General features: G+C 40.7%; 1 protein-coding gene across 3 annotated transcripts; it reads left to right on the forward strand.

The window, feature by feature from the left end:
• Positions 1-1095: 1095 nt before the first annotated feature.
• Positions 1096-26133, forward strand: LOC113109849 (periostin). 3 transcript variants are annotated; one of them, XM_026273647.1, is made up of 26 exons: positions 1096-1316; positions 2084-2182; positions 5837-5901; positions 6363-6520; positions 6737-6901; positions 7283-7429; positions 7568-7709; positions 12336-12548; positions 12688-12822; positions 13472-13620; positions 13763-13899; positions 14197-14327; positions 14432-14562; positions 15113-15215; positions 15425-15492; positions 15625-15670; positions 15794-15826; positions 17530-18096; positions 18679-18738; positions 19006-19098; positions 23793-23852; positions 23940-23999; positions 24076-24129; positions 25090-25176; positions 25257-25298; positions 25500-26133. In XM_026273647.1, exons 1-26 carry the CDS (start codon positions 1198-1200, stop codon positions 25550-25552), a joined length of 3117 nt encoding a protein of 1038 aa, XP_026129432.1. In that variant the 5' UTR covers positions 1096-1197; the 3' UTR covers positions 25553-26133. The 3 variants fall into 3 exon arrangements, with proteins under 3 accessions (XP_026129432.1, XP_026129433.1, XP_026129431.1); XM_026273646.1 differs by having other exon boundaries at positions 1097-1316; positions 18679-18744; XM_026273648.1 differs by lacking the exon at positions 23940-23999 and having other exon boundaries at positions 18679-18744.
• The last annotated feature ends 306 nt before the right edge of the window (positions 26134-26439 follow it).

Genomic DNA, 26439 nt, shown 5'->3' on the forward strand with positions numbered 1-26439 from the left:
TTAATCCACACCATGTAAACACCATCCGGAACAGCCTGCTGCAGTAGCCACGCCCCCAACTCTCTCGCTATTGGCTGCGCGAAGAATGCAAATACACATGTTGACAGACAGGTGGAACATCCTATCATTGCATTCGATCCTAAAAGACTTCCACAGAGGAAATATATTTATATTTATATATTTAGACCACTTGAAGAGTATTAAGGGACTATCTTTATGATGATTCTCGTTATAAAAAAAAAAACAACTATTATAAAAGCTCTCCTTACTACTACAGGACGCTGCTCTGCAGCAAAAGGGGATTTAATTGTTGTCATTTGTGTACTGCTAGGACTCCACCACTAGAGGTAGATGCACACACAGGGTTAAAGCAGACATAAATTAATGATTATAGTTCTTAAACCAGCGTTTTCTGACACGAATTCAAATCCCTTCCCACTATTATTCCCATCATCTGTTCACTTTTTCCCCGACTTACCTTTCCATGCCAGACAGCATGAGATAAATGCAGATGAGATTCTTGGAAGCTTTTAAAATAGTCCCATCTGGCTTTGACTTGTCCAAAGGACTGCCTGAGGCCTGAACAACTAGCTCCAGCTTAAAACCGTCAGAATCCAGATATGGACAGCAGCCCAATGATAAGAAATTGGCAAGAGATTGAACAGTTAGTTATCCATCATCTGATTCCCACAGTAGCTTTCTACAGATAATGAACATCCTGTTTCTGAGGACAAACTAACAGAGCACCTGAGAAATGATGGTGTAATTTAATGATTAAGCTTTGTTCTGTCACTTATAAAGATTTATACTGAGCTGTAGTGATAAAAAAAAGTGTAATGTTTGCAGAATGTGTGCATATATGCATCGTAAACATTCGGCATACAATCTGGATATTTTATATGTAATGCACCTAAACATTTCCAGATGTCTTAGCATTGTAAGGGCCTTCAATTCTCTCCTCTCTTCTGTCTCTGTAAATGTAGAGGGTCCTTCTTAGGCGTGCAGGGTTCTCACGGAGGGGGCGGATCCATAGGAAGCAGGTTGATTCTCTCTCTGTATTAATCTCCATCAGTGTGTCATTGTGTGTGTTTGAGACAGAAAGAGAAGGGGAGGGCTCCTATAAAGGCCGGTTCCCTGTTGCTTGCTCCCATTCCTTCTGTTATTTCAGTGGGTTTGATCTGCAGGGGATACACCAGAATGATACTCCTGTTTACGGTCACCTTCACCATCCTGGCGCTGTCCTCCCTGGACCAGGTGGAGTCTTCAGCCTATGACAAGATAGTCGCACACAGTCGCATCAGGGCTAAAAAAGAAGGGTAAGGGTTGATTGTTTTGAGGGTTTACCTTACCAGCTGGGAAAAGGTGGTCAGATTTGTTAATACTGTTAATGACAAATGTAAAATGAAAAATTATTTTTTGGGGCGGAGGGGTGGGGTTGGTGCTATTTATAACTTTAACATTCACTCTAATTATGTAGATATGTGATTATTTTAATGGACAATTGTGTGAAATTGCCAGATTTGATTAAATTGTATATAAAAAAAAAATATACAAATAATACAAAAAAATACAAAACTGGCATTTTCACATAGAAGTCTCACACTGCCACTGTATTTCATATTAAGTCTTATATTTATTGTATACACAGTATAAATCTATGTTCAAGTAATATCTACATAAAAGTATTTTATTGAATAAAAAGCATAATGTGCATGTACTTGAAGCTGAAGCTGAAAAATTAAATTTCTTATTATTTCTTTTATATATATATATATATATATATATATATATATATATATATATATATATATATTATAACATTAGAAATATGTGTCATCAGTATAATTTAACAATGCTAAATATTTGAATCTTTTTAATCTTTAAAATAAATCTTTACATTTCTAAAACATAAATGGACTAAAAAGCCACTTTGACTTTGTTTAAAGCAATTTGTCAGGACTTCTATATAATCACCTGCCTAACTGAACACCCTGTGGCCTGTAAGTCTGTCATGTATGCAATTATCAACCATCCCCAGAGGGTTTTTTTCTAACGCATATGCTCCCTCCACTCTCTTTTCCAGGCCCAATGTGTGTGCTTTACAGCAGGTCATGGGGACCAAGAAAAAATACTTCAGCACATGCAGGAACTGGTATAACAAATCCATCTGTGGTAAAAAGGCGTAAGTTATCCATCGCTTTTCCTTCTGACCCTGTCTGCCTTTACGAGGTTTCTGCCCACTGACTTATTAGAGGTCAGGGGTCACCGGGACACAGCACCTGTAGTTCTCAAGGTGACGGTGGGTCGTACTGGTGATGGATTACATTGGTTAGGCTTGTTCAGTGCTGTAGGGTGTGTTCAGGGAAAGTGAATGAAGCAGAAGTATTTGAAGCTGTTTTGTAGTCTTCATACAGAAGACTGTTCTTTGTTTTGTATTAAGACAGTTGGATTTTTGCCAAGACAAGCTGGTCCAGAGCATAAATACTCCCTAGAGCAATATGATTTATGATACAAAAACATATTACACTTTGGAGCTCTTCTCCTAGCTCGCAGCAGGCTGAAACAACAGTTGTCAGCCGAGTGTATCTGTACTGTACTTGTTTATGGCAGATAAACCGCAGCTCATGTGCGCTGACTATGACATGTTTATTGTCGCTCCACTGGCTTCTCTCTCTGTTTTCTTCACATATGCCACACTAATTTACTGCATGTTCACTGAGAGGATGATGTAAGCGTGTTTCTGGCCTCTGTGAGACTGTGATGGAGGCCTCAGGGACTGGTGACTAGTAATTGGCAGGCAACACTTTTCAGGCTCAACTCAGCCTTTCCACTGGCAGAGATCTGTTGAGTGTAAAAGAAAAGAGAAAAACCTTTGGCCTCAGGAAATGGCTGTGTTGGGCTGTGCAGGTTTTTTTTTTTCTTTTTGTCATTCTTTTTTTTTTATCTTAGGTATCTCCATGTGTTCGGTTTCCAGGACATTCGATAGATGTAATAGTTTTTATACTGTACAAATTATATTTTCCCTTTAACCTAACACTACCGCCAAAACATCTCCTCACACAAAACTTTCTGTATTTTTAGACCATTTTAGAACATTTTGGACCAAAAATGTCCGCATGGCGTCAAAATTTACTGTTATTACTGTCCTTGTAAACTACATTTGGTCCCCATAATGAAGGGAACACCAGGTACACACACACACACACACACACACACACCCACACACATCATTGTATGCAAATTGTATCATTATTGGTGCTCAATAATTAATAATGGATATTATAATCTATGTTGAAATAAGTTTTTTGCTGCTTAGTATTTTTGTGTAAACAATGATATATTTTTTTAAATTTGAAATAGAACAATTTGTAATATTATAAATATCTGTCACTTTTAATTAATTTAATGCTTCCTAGCGGAAAAAAATAATCCTTTTTTTTTTTATTAAATTTTTTTTATTAAATGTTTTTCTTATCCCAAACTTTTGAATGGTAGTGTGTCATGGTTTATACATATTAAGCATCAAAAAGGTGAAAAAAAACAGATATAAATTTATAATACCTTTTGCATATATATACAAAATAATGTTTTATATTTTATCTAATGTAATGCATTCATATATTTTAGATGTGTTTTAATTGTCCAATTGTACTATTGTACAATTAACTGTTCTTTTTGTGGCCAGCGTACAATTGTACAATTGTATGGATGTTATAATCATGCAGCAGCAGGTCCAGAAACCTAAAGGCCCGAGTCTTCTTCACTCCTGTAGTCTTCAGACATACATTGATTTTGGAAGAGAGAAATTAAACAAAATATTCTCAGCTTCTTTTTTTAAGCTGTAAATTTTCATAACTGATATCCTCAGCCTTCTCATGAGAGACGTATAGAGAATTACTGAATAAAGAATTACAATGAGTCTCCTGCAAACTTAATCAATCTCCTGTGTTGTGATACAGCTCAACTGTCATCCTTTTTCTCCTGGATTTCTTCCAGCGTATACGACTGCAGCCCCTCTGGTCACTGTAGGAAACATATGAAAGAAATTTAAGATGTGTCTCCTGGGAGGTCAATAATAAAAGCACTAAACACTGGCGTCTCCCCCCCCGTTCCCCCTGACTAAACTCTGGGCAGCAGTAGGTCCGGAGCTGCCCAGCTTGCTGTCTCTCCTCTGGGGAAGTTTGAGTGAGGCCTTTCTCATGGGTCCCGCTGGCTTCCTTTTTCCTTCCTTCACCGACACTGGGATCATTGTTCAGTGTCAGGGGATGAACTCCTCCACAGCTGCAATGTCTTTGCCTCCAGATGCTATCGTGATGATAAAAAAGAGAAACAGAGCAATTGAATCTGTGTGGTGTCAGGTATGGGCTTCCAACCGTATCGCTGTCTGACAAACAGCAGGCCTACAAGGCAAGATAATTCTCAAACCCACAGACCTCTCGCTAAAACCAGTGAGGAACAACATTAGTCATGGGAGAATTTTATGCACGGCATCTGCAGACAGCTGTTAGAAAGCTTCTTTGCTCATTTTTATACATTAGAACAGCTTTTAGGCTACTACCCAACATTCAAATAATTGTGTTTACTCGTAAAAAAAATCTTAAACTAGATTTCAATGTAAATAAAATAAAAAAAATAGTTTACACAAATTAAAATATTTATCATGGAAAGGTGATTTGGTTTTCTTTACCAGCTTTTCCCCACATAATAGATTTTTGGAAGTAATACTTTATTTCAACATCTAGGCATCATTCAGATCAAATGAAGTGCAAATTGAGAAATTTTGAAAGTATCTGGCTTCTATTTTTAATCTAATTTTAATTTTAATTTTAATTGACTTGAGATCTCTCCTGGGCTCATATTTGCCAAAAGTTAAGATATTTCAGTTTAAACTTTGCTTAAAAAATAACTTACACTTAAAATCCATTACCTACAGTATAGGATTTAATGAGCAACATCTAAAACAAAGTTGATACTTGCATAAATGTAACTGAGACCACCTGAGCCGCATTTTGAGCAATACAATTTTCCTCTGAGAGCACATATCAACTTCTATGCTCATGATGTGTTCAATAAACCGCTGGAACAATTCAAATTTTTCCCCACCGCATGCCAGATACACTATAGAGATATCAGTTGAAATTACTGCTAAAAAATAAACATCAATCATACTGTCAAAACAGCCCAGAGGCATGTGCCCTCACACGTTTCAGAGAGTACACGTTCTGTGTCAGGGATGGCTCAGATTTGGATTGTTGCCCTCTTATTATGTCAAATTTTCAAGGATTTGGAGATGAGGTGATACTTTGGAACCTGAGGTTTACATTTACTGTCAACATTCCAAGAATAAATTATCTTACTCTAATTTATTAGAATTTTTTTTTTTTTTTTTTGGTCATTGAAAGAGATGGTCTTTTGGAGTCTTTTCTAATTCATTAAATTGTGTTTTCTAAGTATTAATATAATGGTGGTGGATTATGTAAATGCTTTTTTGGTAGACGCTGATTCCAGACGTTCGTGAGGCAATTCAGTTTTTAAAAAAACTGCAGAAATGTTAGATTAAAAGCACTAAATCAATAACAAATCCGGATAAAAGTCCAGATGGTTGACCAAACATGTGTTATATGAAAAAGACACATCTGAATACATTTAAAAACGAACAAGACATGCTTAAATAATTTATCACATGAGTGATAATATGTACAAAATGCAAATTCCTTCCATTTTATATCACTTGAACAAATTTGGTAGGAATATTTTACAAGCTATAGCCACCATCTCAGCAACATCCTTTGAATATGATGTACATCAGTTTGATATTTTGACTCTTTCTATGCAGAACGGTCTTATATGAGTGCTGTCCGGGTTATATGAAGTTAGAAGGGATGCGAGGGTGCCCTGCAGGTCAGTATTCATTCATTTCACCAATAGAAATGTATTTTCTTAAGAGGTTTCTAGTCTGAGTGGTTGTTAGAATATTGCTATATGGTTATTGCAGCATTCTGCATGGTATATATAAGTTAACTATAGATATAGGTGTGATCATGTCTGTAGCGCACATCCCAAAAGTAAATTTTCTGTTAAATTGTTAAGTACCAACAATTATCACACATTTGACTTCAGTTTATAAGGTCATGCTTAGATTAAATGTCAGGTTATTCATTGGCTATGAGTTTAGTGTAGCTTTGTTCTCTAAACAAAATCCAGACCCAGCTGGCTGTATAATGCATGAGGTAAATGAGCCACAGCCAGTCTTGAATGAGGATTCGAGGTTCGCATCATGTGAAAGGATACTCTTTACAGTACTCTGTCCTGTGCATGAGACTCTTTTGTTTATTTCCTTTAAATTTCGCTCCACCTCGCAGTGGCTCCTATTGACACTGTGTTTGGCACCCTGGATCTGGTGCAAGCCAAGCTCACCCAGCAATACTCCGATCAATCCAAACTGATGGAAGAACTCACTGGAGCCGGATCTTACACAATGTTTGCACCAAGTGACGATGCCTGGATAGAGTTAGATCCTGTGAGTCAAATTCCCTGCCACATTTGATTTCATTCGCGCCGCAGTATTTGCATGCCATGTTTTAATCTGTGATCAAATGTGCATGTTATTAAGAAGTGAAGCATTGACTGGAACTTATTCAAATGAAATAAATCGAGGAATATGCCGTCATGCTGTCTTTTTTTTTTTTTTTTTTTTTTTTTTGAAGTGCTGACAGCATTGTTTCTCTGTTTCCAGGCATTGAGAGATGCCATGGTCAGCAGTGGAAACACTGAGCTTTACAATGCACTCCACTATCACATGGTCAACAAACGTCTTCTCACTAAGGACCTGAAGAATGATATGACCCTGGAGTCCATGCATAACAAACAAGGCCTCTATATCAATCACTACTCAAATGGAGTATGTTTCTCTTTCCTTCAAATTCATTGTGTGCATGAAACCATGCTATTTAAGTATTATTTATATGTTGTTGTAGCATTTATAAATGTTTTGATTTAGCTCGTTTTAAAACATATTTTCCATTTTATTTCATTTTAAGTCTTTTTTTTCATTTTTATTTACTTAGTAAATCAGAAAACCTGACTTTCTTTCACCTGTCGATCACAAAATATATGTTGAAGAACCTTTTAACTGTTTTGTGTGCACAGAGATCAATAGATTTTAAAACAACATTTGAAAAACTTTAGATATTTTCCTAAACATTTTCTATATTCATTTCTGTATGAACAATCCACAACTTCAGTTTTAAAGGCACTAAACTCTTTTTCAACAATTTTGCAGGTTGTCACTGTGAACTGTGCCAGGATCATTCACGGCAACCAGGTGGCGACTAATGGAGTTGTGCACGTCATTGATCGGGTCATCAGCGTCGTAAGCCAAACGATCAAGGAAGTGATCGAATCCAACGATGATCTGGCTTCACTGAACGTATGTGTTATCATACCCGTGGTTTTGTAAACAAATATGATGAAAACTCTTTGGAAGCTTTCTGATCATTACTCAGCATGGGCATATGATTTCAGAGAGTGATCTTGGAAAACATTTTGTTTTTGATGTCTTTTATAGACAGTTGCTTTGAGATCAGGTCTCCAGGATCAACTGGGAGAGCCCGGACATTACACACTTTTTGCTCCAACCAACGAGGCCTTTGACAAAGTTGGCGGAGAAGTCCTTGAGAGACTTATGAGTGACACAACTGTACTTCAAGGTAAACATAGAGCACAACCACAGTAATATATTTTATACAGCATAAAGCAAAGGGTTCGTGTTGAGGTGGATGGAGTCTTGATGCACTACAAAGATAGTAACACTACTGTTATTGTGGTTTCATCATAATAAACTTCCGTGCAAAATTTTGAGTCTCTAAGATAGTTTTAGAGTTATGATTCAGCTTTGCTGTCACAGGAATACAGTATAAATATTAAATATATATTTTTTAAATTTAAAAGGGAAAGAAGTTATTATATAGTAATAAGAATATTTCTAATATTATTAAACTAATTAATAATATTTCACAATTGTACTGTATTTTCGATCAGATAAATGCAGCCTTGGTGTGGTTAGCATAAAAGACTTTATTCAGAAACATTCAACAACCAGCCACAAACTTCTGAACGGCAGTGTATGTGCAGACAAAACCTGCACTTGATGAATAATCACCTTCAAAGATTTGAAAGACTAGCAGCCTCGTGTTTTGAGTAAACTGCACAAATGCAGTCCAATCCAAGCAGTGGCACATTCTCAGACGGCGGGCAAACAGCGGATCTGGCCAGAGCCGTACAAAGATCCAAAACCAAGTTTGGTCAAGACCTCTAACGCTTCCTGACGGGAAATGCTTAGATGCTGAATAATACTTCATCTGATTCTGGGGAAAAAAAGATGGTCAGACAATGGTAAGTGTTGTACCAGACCAAATCTGTTTTCCCCATGTAAAATAAAGAGGGTCTCATTACAGATCTAATCTGTGTGACCTTTTAGATGACTGAGATCATCATTATAGAAAACGCATTAAAAGAAAATAATGTTAAGACCTGTATTCAAAAGCAAAGAATAGCTTTTAAGTAAACATTCAGTTCTTCTGAGGGCAATTATCTCAAGACCTCGCTTATGTAAATGCTGTGTGAAAAAAGCAAATCATTAGAGCAGATCAGGCATCGTAGGCCATTCTGGTTTAAAGGCCTACGGCACACCGACTGATTTTCTAGTGTATTTTTTCTACTTAAATTAGATTTTGGTAGCATGCCTCATTTTAGGCTAGAAGGGAAAGACCACACAGATGTATAAAGTCAGCATTACATCACTTCTGGCTCTTAATGGATCTGTGGCCCTGTCCAAATGGCTCACTGGATGTGGACCTGTGGTCTTGTGGACTTTGCTCGCATGTGTACATGATGTCCACAGGACCCTAGCAATGGTTTATCAACCTTTTTGACTCCAAGGCCTGACTTGTCCAAGACAACAATCAAAAGCCCTCCATTAAGGCCAGGGTACTTCTGGCATTTCTGCTGTAGTGAAAAAACTTGTTTCCGAACTTTATTTCTTTGTTTGCAGAGACTAGGAGTGGCAATGTCTTAATAATGAAATAAATTCCAGAAGTTTTAAGTTTCAAGAAGGGTTCATTGCACTTCACATTTGAGATTACAGGATAAGTTTTTGTTTTAGAATTATTCTTTTTTTTTTTTTTTTACTCACAAACATTACTTCCAATAAAATATTTTAGAGCTTGACAAAATAATATATTGTCAGTTTAGAAATAGTCTCTTAAGATTTTATTAAATGTATTAATTTCCATCACTTTTCCATGTGTTGAAATCATGCTTTTAAAATTCTCGCATAAATCCAAGATTTATCATGTAAATATAAATACACACATATGCATGTACATGAATAAATTATATGAATATAAATATATACATGTTAATATTTTCAAAATATGTACTGTGTCTGTAACATTATATGTGCATATTAAATGTACACATTTCACACATATATATGTATATATATATATATGTATACATATATACATATACATATATATACGTATATATATACATATACATATTGTCACGGGAGGAGCACAAGACAGACACAGTGGGCGTGGCGTCAGGCCTCGGAGAGGCTTTTATTAACAGAAATCATAAAACAAAGGGAATAAAAGTGGCCAAAAGGGGGAAAGTGTCCAAAATAACAGGGAATCTGGTGTCCTCGTTGTGCTGCGGGATTTGTGTAGGTCGGGCAGTGTTCATCAAGGAAGGGTCCAGGCAAGGGGCGGAGTCCGGCGGCCGCACGCGCTCCCCTCCTTGGTCCGGGGCGCGAGGGGCGGCGGCTTCTCCTAGCGGCCGCGTCTCTCTCGTTGGCCGCGGCGCTGGTAGGGGATGGACGGCCCGGCATCCTGGCCCGTCGGCCGTGTATACGGGTGCGGTTCCCATCCGGATCGCGGGTCCGGCAGCTCACGTCTTGGTGGCGCGGGAGTCCCTCAACGCACCCTTCCTGGACCCACGAGGACACCAGTGTGCATGCACGGGGAAGAGACCGGTCTCCTGAGGAGAGGCGCGTTGGGCTTTTAAACAGCGGCGGTAATGAGGCTCCACTTCCTTCAGGTGTGCCCCATCACACGCCGCCAGCCCTGACTCGTCCAGCGCCCCTCCTCTCACACACCCACTCCAGTCGGGAGCCTGGTGAAGGGCGGCGATTTAGGACGGGGTGCCGGTGACAATCAGGGAGGAGGCAGCTGACTCGTCACATTCCCCCTCCCAAGCGACATCCCCGTCCCCAGGGCGCCACCCACACGGGAGTGCTACCATCCTCAACCAGGCTCCAAACGGTCGGAGTGGGCGGGGCTTCCTCTCCGGGCGGTCCTCCCTCTCGCAGCGCACCAGAACAGGGACAGAGAAACCGGGTTTTAGTGACAGCCTCAACCAACCACAGGGTAAAATGACAATGGAAAAGTCACTTACCCCTTGTGTGGCCGGGAGGCTGTCCCCAGTTTTCCTCCGTCCCAGTCTGGGTTCTCACGAACGTTTGCAAGCGAGAGGGGGTGACGTCACCAGACGTTTCCCAACTGCGCTGTCTAGGCTCCGCCTGCCCGCATTCTCCACCAGTGTCACGGGAGGAGCACAAGACAGACACAGTGGGCGTGGCGTCAGGCCTCGGAGAGGCTTTTATTAACAGAAATCATAAAACAAAGGGAATAAAAGTGGCCAAAAGGGGGAAAGTGTCCAAAATAACAGGGAATCTGGTGTCCTCGTTGTGCTGCGGGATTTGTGTAGGTCGGGCAGTGTTCATCAAGGAAGGGTCCAGGCAAGGGGCGGAGTCCGGCGGCCGCACGCGCTCCCCTCCTTGGTCCGGGGCGCGAGGGGCGGCGGCTTCTCCTAGCGGCCGCGTCTCTCTCGTTGGCCGCGGCGCTGGTAGGGGATGGACGGCCCGGCATCCTGGCCCGTCGGCCGTGTATACGGGTGCGGTTCCCATCCGGATCGCGGGTCCGGCAGCTCACGTCTTGGTGGCGCGGGAGTCCCTCAACGCACCCTTCCTGGACCCACGAGGACACCAGTGTGCATGCACGGGGAAGAGACCGGTCTCCTGAGGAGAGGCGCGTTGGGCTTTTAAACAGCGGCGGTAATGAGGCTCCACTTCCTTCAGGTGTGCCCCATCACACGCCGCCAGCCCTGACTCGTCCAGCGCCCCTCCTCTCACACACCCACTCCAGTCGGGAGCCTGGTGAAGGGCGGCGATTTAGGACGGGGTGCCGGTGACAATCAGGGAGGAGGCAGCTGACTCGTCACAATATATACATATACATATACATATACATATACATATACATATACATATATATATATATATATATATATATATATATATATATATATATATTAAAACTTTTATTTTGGATGCTATTAATCACAATTAATTGTTGCCTATAGTACTAATAATGATAAATGCGCTTGAATTTAAGAGTTTTTTTGTCTATACAGATGTTTAATAAATTGTTTAGGAATATTTTGGAAACTGCATTTAGGATCATTATATGCACATCTATATTAATAAGGGGAGATATACAATCTCAATTTCAGGGACAGTTCACCCAAAAATGACAATTCTTTCATTAATTACTCACCCTCATATCGTTTCAAACCCGTAAGATCTTTGTTCATCTTCGGAACACAAATTAAGATATTTTTGATAAATCTGAGACCTTTCAGATCCTCCATAGACGGCAATGCAGCTGACCTGTTGAAGGCCCAGAAAGGTAATAAGGACTCCGTTTAAATAGTCCATGTGACATCAGTGGTTCAACCATAATGTTATAAAGCTACAAGAATATTTTTTGTGCGCAAATAAAACAAATATAATGACTTTATTCAATCATTTCGGCCCTTCCATGTCAGTCTTCAACACACGTTCATGAGAGTACCATGATGCATGCCACAGCTGACTGTTACCCAATAGCCCATGTGGTAAAGTTTAGAAGTGTCGATGAATAGGACCTGTCTTAAAAAGCTTGTTTTGATTTGGATTTAAGTTTGGCAAAGCAATTAAAGTTGTCAGACTGCGAATACATGTACAGCTTAAACAGATGCAGGAAACTGTCGAAATAAGCTCAGCTGTTGGGAAAGTGATTTAAGAGTCTCAGCTCTCCACCACATTGCCTCCGCACAGGAAGAACTGGGCGGGTGTCCCATTGGACAACATGAGCTTCTGTGTTTTTAATTCTCTTTAGTGGTCTATATCTTGACGCTTACTGGACTGTGCCGATAAAGACATCTCAACAGTTCAGGTCAGCACATTGTCACTTAAACTTTCTCCTTCTCTCTATATCTGTTTCTTTTTCAAGCCCTTCTAAAGTACCACCTCCTGAACTCGGTGCAGTGCTCTGAGGCCATTATGGTGGGTTCTGTCTATGGGACTCTTGAGGGCAGCAATATTGAGATCGGATGTGATGGCGAGAGCCTTACAGTCAATGGTATCAAGATGGTGCTGAAGAAAGACATTGTCACCAGCAATGGGGTCATTCATCTGATCAGCCAGGTGCTCATGCCTGACTCGGGTGAGACTCTGTACCTGACCGCTGACTTTATTTTTACATCCTTATGCCGTACATTTGTATATACTGTAATATACACATTTGTTGTCACTGATATAACAAGTTTTCTGAAGTTGTGATAGGTGTGTGTCTTGTCTTGCAGCCAAGCAGGTGACGGAGCTTATAGGCAAATCTCAGAGCGTCTTCAGTGACCTGGTGTCTCAGCTCGGCCTGTCTGCCGCCATGCAGCCTGAAACTGAGTACACTATTCTTGCCCCACTGAATGGAGCCTTCTCTGGTGAGTTGATCTCATGGCTCTATGAGAAAAATACAGGATCTTTCTGCAGAGATAACTGTGAGCGCTCACCAGGGGTCTGTCATTTCTAAACACGTGAACACAATTATAATGTAATACAATATAGACATTTATAGAGAGAGAGAGAGAGAGAGAGAGAGAGAGAGAGCACTCACTCACACACACACACACACACACACACATTTGTTTTTGTGAAAAGTGGGAACATCACATAGGTGTAATGGTTTTTATTCTGTACAAACTATTTTTCTTTGGCCCTAAACCAACCCTACACCTAACCCTAACCCTCACAGGAAACTTTGTGCATTTTTACTTTCTCAAAAAAACTCATTCTGTATGATTTATAAGCGTTTTGAAAAATGGAGACATGGGTTATGTCCTCATAAGTCACCCTTTCCTTGTAATACCTGTGTCATACCATGTCATTATACAGAGTTGTGTCCTGATATGTCACAAAAACACGCCCACACACACAGAGATAGATAAATTGGTAAGATAGATAAGGCTGCAAAAGATGAAAAAATATATGATTTGTATCTTCAGCTTATAGTTAATATGCGTACATTTCTAAATGCCCCAAAGTCCGGTTAAAATGTCCCAATAACTTAAAGTGTCTTCACCTGTCATGCAGACGGGGTAATGTCCATGGATCAGCGTTTCCTGAAGACGATTCTAGAAAACCACATTGTGAAACTCAAGATCTCTCTGAGTGACCTCTACAGCGGCCAGCTTCTGGAAACCCTGGGAGGAAAACTCCTCCGAGTCTTCATTTATCGCACGGTGAGAGGGAAAGATTGAGGACCTGCAAACAATTATTGTGTAAACACCATGAGTGAAAACAAGCACTTGTTAAGTGTGCAGGCGGTTAAACTTTATGCTATTTTTCTGCAGTTCATTCTCTTTTTTTATGTGTGTGTTTTAGGCTGTGTGTATTGAGAACGCATGTATGGTCCGAGGCAGCAGAGAGGGCAGTAACGGAGTCCTTCATCTCATGCGATCACTGATCCAGCCTCCCGAGACAACCATCTATGAGCTGCTCTTAAAAGACGGACGCTTCAAGTGAGATTATCATCATGACTCCTTATGGTTACTATTATCAAGTGTTTTATTACCTAAACTGTAAAAAAAGTATTTGTAACAAGATAAGTTAATTATTTAAATACAATGAAAAAATAATTATAATTTAACAGGACACTTTCTGCATGTAATTAAAAAAAATATTAGTTTATAAAAAGTTTTTCTAAAAGCATTTTAAAATACTATATTGTAAAATCTAATTACGGTATATCAAAATATAAAAATATTTTTTCTTTATTACAAGCATACATAATTCATAGACTGGCTGAATTATTGCAGAATCTTCCTGTCTCTGATGGAGAGTGCTGGACTGACAGATCTACTGAAGCAGGAGGGATCGTACACACTCTTTGCTCCTGAAGATGCTGCCTTTGGCACCCTGACAGAGGAAGACATCACTCTTCTGAAAAGTAAACCTTTCATTCTCTGTTTTTTTTTTTTTTTTTTAAGATGATGTCCAACTTTTGCTAGGTCTGTTTCCTCACAGTGACGTTATGACTATTCTGTCATCCAGGCGACATCAACACCCTCAGGGTGATCCTGCTCTACCACTTTAGCAATGGCGTCTTTATTAATGGAGGCTTGGAGGGTGGAGTGACTAATCTTCTCAAGACCATTCAGGGCAACAACCTTCAAGTGCTGTCTGTAAGTACACTGGGGTTGTTATTTTAAAATAGGATTTTTTTTATCTGTCGAAATTTCCTCAAATGTGGGCTTTATCAATAAAGGTTGACATATAAAGTCCTTTCCAAACTCCGTAATATAACTATACTCTGACAGAATGACTTTTAAATTTGAGCCAGCACTAATATTTTGGTAGGACAAGAGAGGAAGGACCTGACCTGCTGTTATCGTCAGACAATGCAATTAGACGCAACACAAATTTCCTGTGTCTGTCCTCAAAAATTTCCATGAAAAAAATCCAGACAATTTTCACAAATCCTGCAGGAAATGTACCAGTAGGTCAACATTGCGCATGAAGCAGAGTTGATTATAAAAAACCTACATCATCTCATCCTAATTAATGCTAAGAACATATCTCTTTTTGTGTTTGTGTAAGACTGAAAGTCTAGGACATAGGACATTTTTATGGGAGCATTGCTACAGCGGTAACATCATAACTTCCTGACAGTTTACTGCATCAATCAAAGACAGCAGAAACATCATTTAATGATCAACACCATCTTATTCTCAGGTTAACAACTCCATCCGTGTAAATTCAGTGGAGGTTCCAGATTTTGATCTTATGGCATCCAACGGAGTGGTTCATGTAGTGAAGACCATATTATATCCTCAAGGTGAATTATTTATGGCTATGAGCATGCACTATATGTGAATATAAGTTTAAAATGTCATATTTTGACGGGACGTTTACCAACAAAATCAATTGCATGATGGTCTAAGTCTTCAATATACATGGTTTCCCCCCTTTTATATAACTGTACAATTGCTGAGCCATAAGACAAAGTCCCTTGAGCTTAATAAAGAATTTGACTGCATTTGACAGATCTGCCAGTTGGCCGTGAAGACATATTGATTCTGCTGAGGAGACTCATCAAATACATGCAGCTGAAGGTACAGCAGAACACACATCATATCTGAACACTGACTCTCATTATATTACAGACCCATCACAGTTCAGTACATCACTGAACAAACACACATACCAGTTTGTTCAATTTTTTATTTGCTTTGGTTTGTGTGTAGTTTGTATCTGGATACACCTATCGTGAGATTCCACTTACATTCATCAGTAAGTTCAGTTTCATCCCTCATTACTCTTCTAATGTTCCACATAACATAATAACATTATCAACGGCTTACGGATTACGCTGGACATGCTTTTTATTAATGAATATTGTGTTTCACCTTGCAGAGAGGACTATAACCACACATGTCATTGAGAAAGGTAGAACATTATTTCATGACTTCAGTTTTTATTTGATTTTAGACCTCTAAATGCTAACTCTTTTCCTCACCCATTTACCACTTTTACACATCTATAAGCATTTATTCCTCAAGCACGTCCTTCTCTGCTAGCCGCTTATTCCCAGCAGCACTTTTTGGTAGCCTGTTTGTAAAATTGTGTATTTACGTGATCATTATCCAATGCTAAATGCCTGAACTTTGCCTCAGCTGCATTTCAAGAAAACCGATTCTTCACAGAGCCCCAGAGGAGAGCGAGAACGTTATTCTGTTGGCTGGAACCAGCACTGGCATCTCCTCTGGCTTTCATCTAATTAAACTCCTACAATTATGTAGAGCTAATATGTGTAATTGTCAGAGCCCAACATTGGTTCATCCAATACTTTAAATTTATAGTATGGAATATCAATATACTGACAAAAGCTAAATTGATTGTAATGCAACTTTACAATCGTAGTTCTTGATAAATCAGATCTAGAATTGCCAGAAGCTTTGTGAGGGTATGATGTAAAAGACCCAATCCCATAGTGGGACTCTTATTTATTGGTAAATGATAGACAAACTTTTTCCATGAAAGATCTTTTTAATGACAAAGTTCGTTCTAAATGAAAGACAGATGGGACAAATGAATCAGGCAAATCATCTGGAGTCTTTGTACAGCTAAATTTAATAAGTCGATGTTACAGTCTAACATTTGCATGTGTCATTCGTTTTCTGATCTGTGCGTCACAATGGTTCCAATCTGTCTTTAAAACCACTCGAGAGTAGAATCAATATCATGTCAAAGTAAATGGGTCAACAGTTGATTAAATGCTGATTGTGTCAAACGTGTATATTATACTATATGTACGAACATTCAAAAGTTTGGGGATATTTTTTTAAAAGAAATTAATACTTATTATTCAGCAGGAATACAAATTAAATTGATTAAAAAACAGCAATGACATTAATAATGTTAGAAAAGGATAGTATTTCAGATAAATGCTACTCTTTTGAGCTTTCTTTCGAAATCAGAGAAAATCACAGTTTCCACAAAAATATGAAGCAGCACAACTGTTTTAATTATTAGCATTTTCAGCACCTATGAACTAAATAAAAATCTTTGAATTGTGATTGCTTACTTCCTCGATCCCTAATTTGGGTTCTTTTCTGTAATGTAGTTTTATTTTGTACTGTTGGTTCTTATGTACATCTGTTCACACTTTGAATTCCAGTGTAAAACACAAAGTACCATTTGAGCTGAGCTTGCAATCAAAAACCTTATGAGCCTGACCCACCGCCAGTTTTTCCATCTGCACTATGTCTTAGCTCATCTTTGGCAAATTATCCAAATTTGTGTTTTATGAATCCAGCAGTAGCACGAAACATGACCCCCATTGCAAAGTCTAGAAAGAAAGTCCTGTCTGGTGTACATTAACAGCTCTGACAGCGCCAGTGATTATTAATGATTGGCTTAAACTTCCTTTCTCATCTATGATTTACTTGTGATTTATATCAGTAAAAGCAGCAAGGAGCAATGGCACAATGGACTCAAAACCATTGGAAATCAGCATAATAGTACTTAAAAAAAAAGACTAAAAGAAAAATGTCCCTAAATAATTGGTTTTTCATAAGTACTGAGAAGTTTTTTTTGGAAATGTCATGGTCTTGACATGCCACCTGATGGGATCTCTACCTTTCCCTCAGGTCCCAAATACAAGGTGGTGATTGAAGAACCAAGTGTCACCAAGGTTACACGAGTAATCAAAGGAGAACCAATCATCACAGAAGTTACACAAGAGATCGAAGAAGATCCGAGCATCACCAAAGTAACACGAGTGATTGAAGGAGATCCGAGCATCACCAAAGTTACACGACTGATTGAAGGAGAGCCGAGCATCACCAAAGTTACACGAGTGATAGAAGAAGATCCAAATGTCACCAAAGTAACACGAGTGATAGAAGAAGATCCAAATGTCACCAAAGTAACAAGAGTAATTGAAGAAGATCCGAACATCACCAAAGTTAGACGAGTGATTGAAGGAGATCCAAACGTCACCAAAGTTACACGACTGATTGAAGAAGATCCGAGCATCACCAAAGTTAGACGAGTGATTGAAAAAGATTCAAACATCAAAATTACGCGAGTGACTAACGGAGACCCAAGCATCACCATAATGAAAGGAGTGGTTGAAGGAGATGCAGGCGTCACCAAAGTTAGACGAGTTAATGAAGGAAAGCCGTCGATTACAAAAGTCACAAGGCTCATTGAAAGTATGTCCAATCTTCATTAGATTAAAATAAAAGTTCACTCAAATATTAAAATTTGCTGAAAACTCATTTGCTTCATGGATGGCCTGAGGGTGTTTCTTCACTTGAAAAGATTTGGAGAAATTTAACATTAGATCACTTGTTCAACAATGGATCTTCTACATGTATGTGGATGCCATCAGAATGAGACTCAAAACAGTATTGTGATAAAAACATCACACGTGTGCTGCATGTTTGTAACAAATTCATCATTAAGTCTCTGTGCATAATATTGCTTTGTCTGAATCAGGAGAGAAATCTGCACAGAAATATCCAATATTTGCAAGTAATAACAGTCCAAAACAGTTTCACAACACTTCACAAGACATTCATTGATGAACTGGCATCATGTGGATTATTGTGATGTTTATATCAGCTGTTTGAACTCTCATTCTGACGGCACCCATTCACTGCAGAGGATTCATTGGTGAGCATGTGATTTTTTAATTGTTGGATGAACTTTTTATTTTAAGTAGCAAGGTTAATTTTAAAGTGACAGACCTCTGTTTTTGTGTTCCCTTTTCTTTTTGTGCCTATTTTGCTCAGCTCACAGTGCCTCATCTGATGGAGATATTGACACTGAGGGAGATATCAAGAGAATCATGGGTGAAGGTCATTCCTTTTAACAGCTTTATTTGGTTATATGTTGTATAGTACTTCATTATGTAAATTATATGTTTTGGGTAAGAATGTCCAGTTGGTTTTATCAAACATTTGAAAACCGATTCATGCGTAGTAAGGACTGGATTAGAAAGAGACACTCATGTTCAAGTCTATTCTATAAGTTACCAATACTTTAACAGTTTAGTTTGTTTCAGAATGGCTGTAAAAAACTGAAAAAACACTAAAACATTGTGTGTCCATGTGTTGTAGATGTAACCAAGGTGCAGAAGTTTCATGGTGGTGATGTACACATCCTCCGGGAGGAAGATATCAAACAAATCACTGATGCGATTACCCAGGGAGGTTAGTCCAAGAGAGTTTCGAATGAGTTGACATGTTAATAATAAATTACTATATTTAATCCTCAGTGTTGATGTAATGATAAAAGTTGCCCTTTCTCTGACATTAACTTCATTGTAGACTATTTATTTGTTATTGTTATTTTATATATGTGACCCTGGACCACAAAACTCTTAAGTCACTCTGGTATATTTTTAACAATAACCAAAAAAACATTGTCTGGGTCAAAATTATAAATGTTTCTTTTAGGCCAAAAATCATTAGAAAATCAATATTAAGCAAAGATCACTGTCATGATTCTGCCTTCATGTCCCGACTTTTCTCTAGTCTTGAGGCAGGATCATGACAGACCCGTGTTTTGTGTACAAGCACATGGCCTTGTCTTTGGGCCATGTGCTTGTGTTGTCTCATTCCCTTGCCCCGCCCCCCTTGTTATCCTAGTCGTGTCGTGATTGTCCTATCTGTAACACCTGCCGTGTCTTGATTAGTTCCCCTATTTAGATCTCCTAGTGTGCTCTGTCTTTCGTCGGTTCATTGTTCTACTTATGTGTTCCTACATGTCATTGTCCTGAGATACCTTGTCCTAGAAACCCCTCGAAGAAGTCTTTGTCCTGCAGTGAGTGTTTGTTAGTATTTAGTGTTCAGAGTCTTTGTTTACCTTGTTTATTGTGTTTTGTGGAATTCTTTAGTGTTCACCCTAGCCCTTGTTTTCCCCCTCGTGGGTTTTGTTTTTCCCCTTTTTGTATAATAAATCTTGTGTTCAGTACATCCTGTCTGCATCTGAGTTCGTCCCAAACCCGTCCTCACAACAGAATGAACCGACCTAATAGGAACTCAGCAGACAGGATGTCCCCCACTCCTCAATCCCAATTGGAGTTCCGCCAACAGTGTTGGATATCGTCCCCCGCCGAGAAGAGAAGGGTTGCCCTGCCATACTCGCCTGAGAACGAGTGGGTTCTCTACAATTATGCCCGGCTGTGGGAGAGGTTCTCCCAGGAGGCACCGCAGGGTACCCCCCAGAGGTCCCCACCTACCCAGCTGCCGGCGATCCCGGAGGGTCGTGTCCTGGCCGTGGCAACCCTGGGGGATCAGTTACGTCCCTCCCAAGATCCTGAGGTACCTCCCACTACCTTAAGTCTCCCCAACAAGCGAGGGAGACGGCTTTCATGGGAGTCAGCTTCAGAGTCTTCGGCGTCCGAGGCTGCCCTGCCCGAGACCAAACTCCCCCAACCCGCCTCTGACCCAGCTGTAGCCTCTGCACCGCGCCCGAGGAGGAAGAGGAGGAAGAAGGGGCCTGCCGGTCCTGTGACCCTGTCTCCTCCCGTGCCAGCAGCGGAGAGAGCTGGCGCGCCCGAGCCAGCAGCGGTGAGCGCTGGCGTGCCCGAGCCAGCAGCGGTGAGCGCTGGCGTGCCCGAGCCAGCAGCGGTGAGCGCTGGCGTGCCCGAGCCAGCAGCGGTGAGCGCTGGCGTGCCCGAGCCAGCAGCGGTGAGCGCTGGCGTGCCCGAGCCAGCAGCGGTGAGCGCTGGCGTGCCCGAGCCAGCAGCGGTGAGCGCTGGCGTGCCCGAGCCAGCAGCGGTGAGCGCTGGCGTGCCCGAGCCAGCAGCGGTGAGCGCTGGCGTGCCCGAGCCAGCAGCGGTGAGCGCTGGCGTGCCCGAGCCAGCAGCGGTGAGCGCTGGCGTGCCCGAGCCAGCAGCGGTGAGCGCTGGCGTGCCCGAGCCAGCAGCGGTGAGCGCTGGCGTGCCCGAGCCAGCAGCGGTGAGCGCTGGCGTGCCCGAGCCAGCAGCGGTGAGCGCTGGCGTGCCCGAGCCAGCAGCGGTGAGCGCTGGCGTGCCCGAGCCAGCAGCGGTGAGCGCTGGCGTGCCCGAGCCAGCAGCGGTGAGCGCTGGCGTGCCCGAGCCAGCAGCGGTGAGCGCTGGCGTGCCCGAGCCAGCAGCGGTGAGCGCTGGCGTGCCCGAGCCAGCAGCGGTGAGCGCTGGCGTGCCCGAGCCAGCAGCGGTGAGCGCTGGCGTGCCCGAGCCAGCAGCGGTGAGCGCTGGCGTGCCCGAGCCAGCAGCGGTGAGCGCTGGCGTGCCCGAGCCAGCAGCGGTGAGCGCTGGCGTGCCCGAGCCAGCAGCGGTGAGCGCTGGCGTGCCCGAGCCAGCAGCGCTGGCGTGCCCGAGCCAGCAGCGGTGAGCGTGCCCGAGCCAGCAGCGGTGAGCGTGCCCGAGCCAGCAGCGGTGAGCGTGCCCGAGCCAGCAGCGGTGAGCGTGCCCGAGCCAGCAGCGGTGAGCGTGCCCGAGCCAGCAGCGGTGAGCGTGCCCGAGCCAGCAGCGGTGAGCGTGCCCGAGCCAGCAGCGGTGAGCGCTGGCGTGCCCGAGCCAGCAGTCACGAGGGCGGAGGAGAGAGCCGCGGCCGACTCTGCAGCCAAGGCTTTACTACAATCGGTCTCATCTCGCAAGGAGATGCCCATTGTAATAGCTGTAAAGTCTTTTTCTGATTATTTGTCCCGTCTTGTTCAGATTTTAGAAGTCCCCGTCAGTCCTGTCTCGTCCCCGGACCCTGTCCCCAGAAATCCCGAGTGTCCTGTCATTGCCTCCCCGTGTCCCGTAGATGTCGTCTCCCCGTGTCCCGTAGATGTCGTCTCCCCGTGTCCCGTAGATGTCGTCCCCCCGTGTCCAGTAGATGTTGTCCCCCCGTGTCCAGTAGATGTTGTCCCCCCGTGTCCAGTAGATGTTGTCCCCCCGTGTCCAGTAGATGTTGTCCCCCCGTGTCCAGTAGATGTTGTCCCCCCGCGTCCCGTGTCTGCTCCTGTCATGTCCCCTGTCAGTTGTCCCGAGACCCCTCCCCGTCCCTCACCACCCAGACCTGCCCGTACCCCCCGTCGTCAGCCTTCGTCCTGTCCTCCTAAGATTCCTACCCCACCCACCCACCCTGGTCTGTCCCCCATGAACTTTGTGGTCCCGCCCCCTCCCCTTCCCTGTTTGTTTTTTTTGATTTGTCACCCTAACCCCGTCATTGTCTATTCATGTTTGCCTTTGTTATTATTTGTCATGTCTTGTTGGTTTTTGTCTCTGTCCCAGTCAGTCTTGTCCCGCGTTTGATGTTCCCTTGGGGAGCGTCTGGAAGCCGCTCCTTAAGGGAGGGGTTCTGTCATGATTCTGCCTTCATGTCCCGACTTTTCTCTAGTCTTGAGGCAGGATCATGACAGACCCGTGTTTTGTGTACAAGCACATGGCCTTGTCTTTGGGCCATGTGCTTGTGTTGTCTCATTCCCTTGCCCCGCCCCCCTTGTTATCCTAGTCGTGTCGTGATTGTCCTATCTGTAACACCTGCCGTGTCTTGATTAGTTCCCCTATTTAGATCTCCTAGTGTGCTCTGTCTTTCGTCGGTTCATTGTTCTACTTATGTGTTCCTACATGTCATTGTCCTGAGATACCTTGTCCTAGAAACCCCTCGAAGAAGTCTTTGTCCTGCAGTGAGTGTTTGTTAGTATTTAGTGTTCAGAGTCTTTGTTTACCTTGTTTATTGTGTTTTGTGGAATTCTTTAGTGTTCACCCTAGCCCTTGTTTTCCCCCTCGTGGGTTTTGTTTTTCCCCTTTTTGTATAATAAATCTTGTGTTCAGTACATCCTGTCTGCATCTGAGTTCGTCCCAAACCCGTCCTCACAACAATCACGTTCCATAAAGATATTTTGTACATTTCCTACCGTAAATATATCAAAACGTAATTGTTGATTAGTAATAAGCATTGCTAAGAATTCTTAAATTCTTCTCTCCCTCTTAAGACTTAAGGTTTTGTTGTCCAGTGTCACATATAGTGTTATATAGTATATATATTAGTAAAGTATTTTTAAATGTTAAATTCATTTCAGTTTAGGTTAAGTTTAGAGATTTTTGTTATGTGCTTTTCTATTTTAGTTTAGCTTTCCTAATTTAAGTTTCACCTAATTCATTTGTACTTTATTTTATTTCAGCTTTATTTCAGTTAATGAAAAAAAAAAAAAACATTTTCAACTGGATACAATTTGAATGTGTATAATTGTATGTAAAGGGTGACCAAACTCATTGACACTAAACTGGTGAGCCATTTACATTTGAAAAAACAGAGACTGTTCTTTAATCTTCCCCTTTGGCATCAATTCTTCACATATGTCTTTCTCTCCTGCCAAAAATGTACCCATAATCTTTGGCATGTGCAATAATCATGTTCTTTCCCGTATTGTTTTTTTTTTTTTTTTTTTTTATGCCATTGATTCAAACATTAATGTTATTTATGGGCTTTGGGATCTGTAAGCTTCTTTTGTAGCTTCTTAAAGAGCTTGACATTTTTATTGAGAGCATCTGTGAACGCGGTGATTCGTCCTCGTTTAGTATTGTTTAATGTTTGTTTGTCTGTATTATTTTATGCCCATGGATTACAATCTCTAGTTACGGAACAGAATAAAGCCCTGTTGGTTTCCCATAGCTCATACACATGGCTCTACTCCAGATGTTCTTGATTTAACTCCATACCCTATGGTTTTGATTAATTCCTGGCAAGATCACACTTATGATTCAGCTAAAAGAAAGAATCCGTTTAAGAACCTTTAAGCAGTACAGCTAAAGATAGATTAAGGCTTTCATTATTGACTATTACTCACCGATTTGGCTCATGGTTGGTTTTTACTTTCACCGAGAGGTTTGTTCATCCATTGTTCTCATCTCTCCTTGTTCTCAAAGGTGGACCAGGGATCACCACCATCAGTAAAGTAATCAAACCAGAGGTCCAGGTTGTTGAAAGTAAGGCCTTATAAATCAAACGATGATATGCTGTGAGTTAAGCTTTGCTCAGATGTTTGTGTCATTGAATTCTGTTTTTGCTTGAAGCTGAACCAGGGCTCACCACGTTTACTAGAGTAATTAAGAAAGGCCCTCAGATCATTAAAGGTGAGACACAGTACATCAAACAGTGATAAGATGCAGTTAAATCAAATATTCATCTTTTTGTATTCAAATGCACCAGAAGGGGAAACCACTGTTACCAGAGAAGTTCGACCAGAACCACAGATAATTGAAGGTAAGAAATTATTTTACACTTCCGATATTCAGATTTTAGTGTTTCATTTTAGTGTTTAATATATATATATACTGTTGAAGACATCAACCCAACATGGGTTATTTGGCAACCTCATGAACTCATGCTGGATTATTATAATTAATGTTTATACCCAATATGCTGGGTTGTTTTATTTAAGTCAACTATTATTTAAAATTTATATTCCTGCCTTAAAATGGGCTGGAAATTAAACAAAATAAAAAAGTTCTCTATTATAACTTTTTACCAAAATAGTGATAATTCTCGGAGCTGGTGAAGGGCTGCTGATTCACGAGTGAACTTCAGACTGCAGCCTCGCGTTTCACTCGTAGCTGACAAATGCCATGAGTGACTCCATAACCTGCCCATAACCAAACAGTACTGACATTAGAGAACATGTTTTAACATCAAATTAAATTAAAAACAATATTAAAAAATGAATAAAATCAATTTATATTATGCAAGGCAAAAGGTGTTTCCATTGTTCCATCATTTAAAATAATATAATTTACAGGACTCTATAAAGATTTTATAATTTAAATTGTAAACTGTATACTATCCTTTATTCCGCTTGTGCTTGTTCTCTGACTGTAACTCCAGGTTGTTTCTTCGGAGACTGAAGTTACAGTAAAACTACCCAGTACATGGGTAAAAAGATATTTTAAATAACCCAATAAAATGACCAAACAAGCTGAACCCATCATTTGGGTTAAAAAATATAACTCAGCACCTGAGTAAAAAAATTAAAAACAGCCCAATAAATTGACACAACATGCTGAACCCACCATTGTTTAGAATGTAGTAACTGGCTTCAGTTACATTAATTATAATTATAAAAATCATAGTATCTGATTTGATATTTATATATGCATACATGATGAATTATTACTATTATTATTATTATTATTATTATTATTATTATTATTATTATTATTCTTTTAGGACCAGACTTTTCTAAGATTGTATCTTTCAAGGACAGTCCAGACCTCCTTGAAACAGAATCGGAGAGAATCACCAGAATCATCAAGGGTTAGTGCTTTCACGACTGTGGGAATAATATGAAGAGGGATTTAATGCCCAAGATTTAATTGAATTATTTTTCTCCTCAGGGGGTCGTTCTAAAAAACGAGCTGCCATCAGACATCCACAAGGTATGTGTTTCAGCTCATTAGCATCAGTTGTGTTTTGCTGTTTTTATATCAATTAAGACACATACAGTACACATTTAAGTATAGCATTTTTTTGTTCTAATATCCAATTTTACCATAATCCAGACCTTCATAATACACAGAGGAAAATGAACTATAAATGTCTAGAACTGCTGTTTATATACAGTATGTGTGTTTGTGCAGGATCAAGGCGGAGAGTGAGAATGGTCAGGCATCACTCCAGACGCAGACAGTGAGATGAATGAGGCTCACTCTGAAGATCCAGCTAAAGAGAGAGACAGTGTTGTAGGACAGTGTGTTTCTCCTGCAAATACACTGTTACTTCAAACCGCATTGAATGTTTACACATTACAAACCAATGCAGTCATATCTTGGATCTATGTGGCACACACCCCAATTCAACTCAGATAAGGGGTACTTGAAATGGTGGTGGTTATAAAGAGAGACATTGGTCATTTTTGTTTGTTTGTTTATTTTTTAAGCTGTTTATATTGTTTCTTTGAATATATATATACTGTATGAGCCTGTCATTGAGCTTGTCGTGCACATGAGATTTTGTGGTGCTTGCATTCAGGGATATGAATGCATTTTTATCTGTAAGGATCAGCAAAGCTTTGGCTGTTGAGTTTACTTTAAATCACACAGCTTGCAACTTTTCATCTGTTTCTAATTTCTGTTCATTTTTCATGAATTTCTTCATGAGATCTACATTTTTTACTTGCTTTTTTTTTTTTTTAAATATAGAAATTCAAATCATCACATTGAAATTAAGCCTCAATGGAGTTAAAAAAATGAAATAAAATATTTTCTGTTTATAGCACCTCTGCTTGTGATTTTATGTCCAAAAATGAACAGACCTGTCTGTTCATTTTTTTAATGTGTGGTACACCTATTTCAGTTGATGAATCTGATATAAATACTTAACAACGGTATGAACTGTCCCATTGCACAGTGACTTTTAGTGTCATCATATACTTCATGAATATGATGGCAGTGACTGCTAATAATGAGTTTAATGATAATAGGCATCACCAACCATTTATATCCAAGTACAAAGTCACTTTTGAAGTGACTGATTCTCAGTCTCCACACATTCTGCTGTCAGTTTGCTATTCATCTTGAC

The sequence above is a fragment of the Carassius auratus genome, chromosome 10, assembly GCF_003368295.1.
Source record: "Carassius auratus strain Wakin chromosome 10, ASM336829v1, whole genome shotgun sequence".
Lineage (NCBI taxonomy): Eukaryota > Metazoa > Chordata > Actinopteri > Cypriniformes > Cyprinidae > Carassius > Carassius auratus.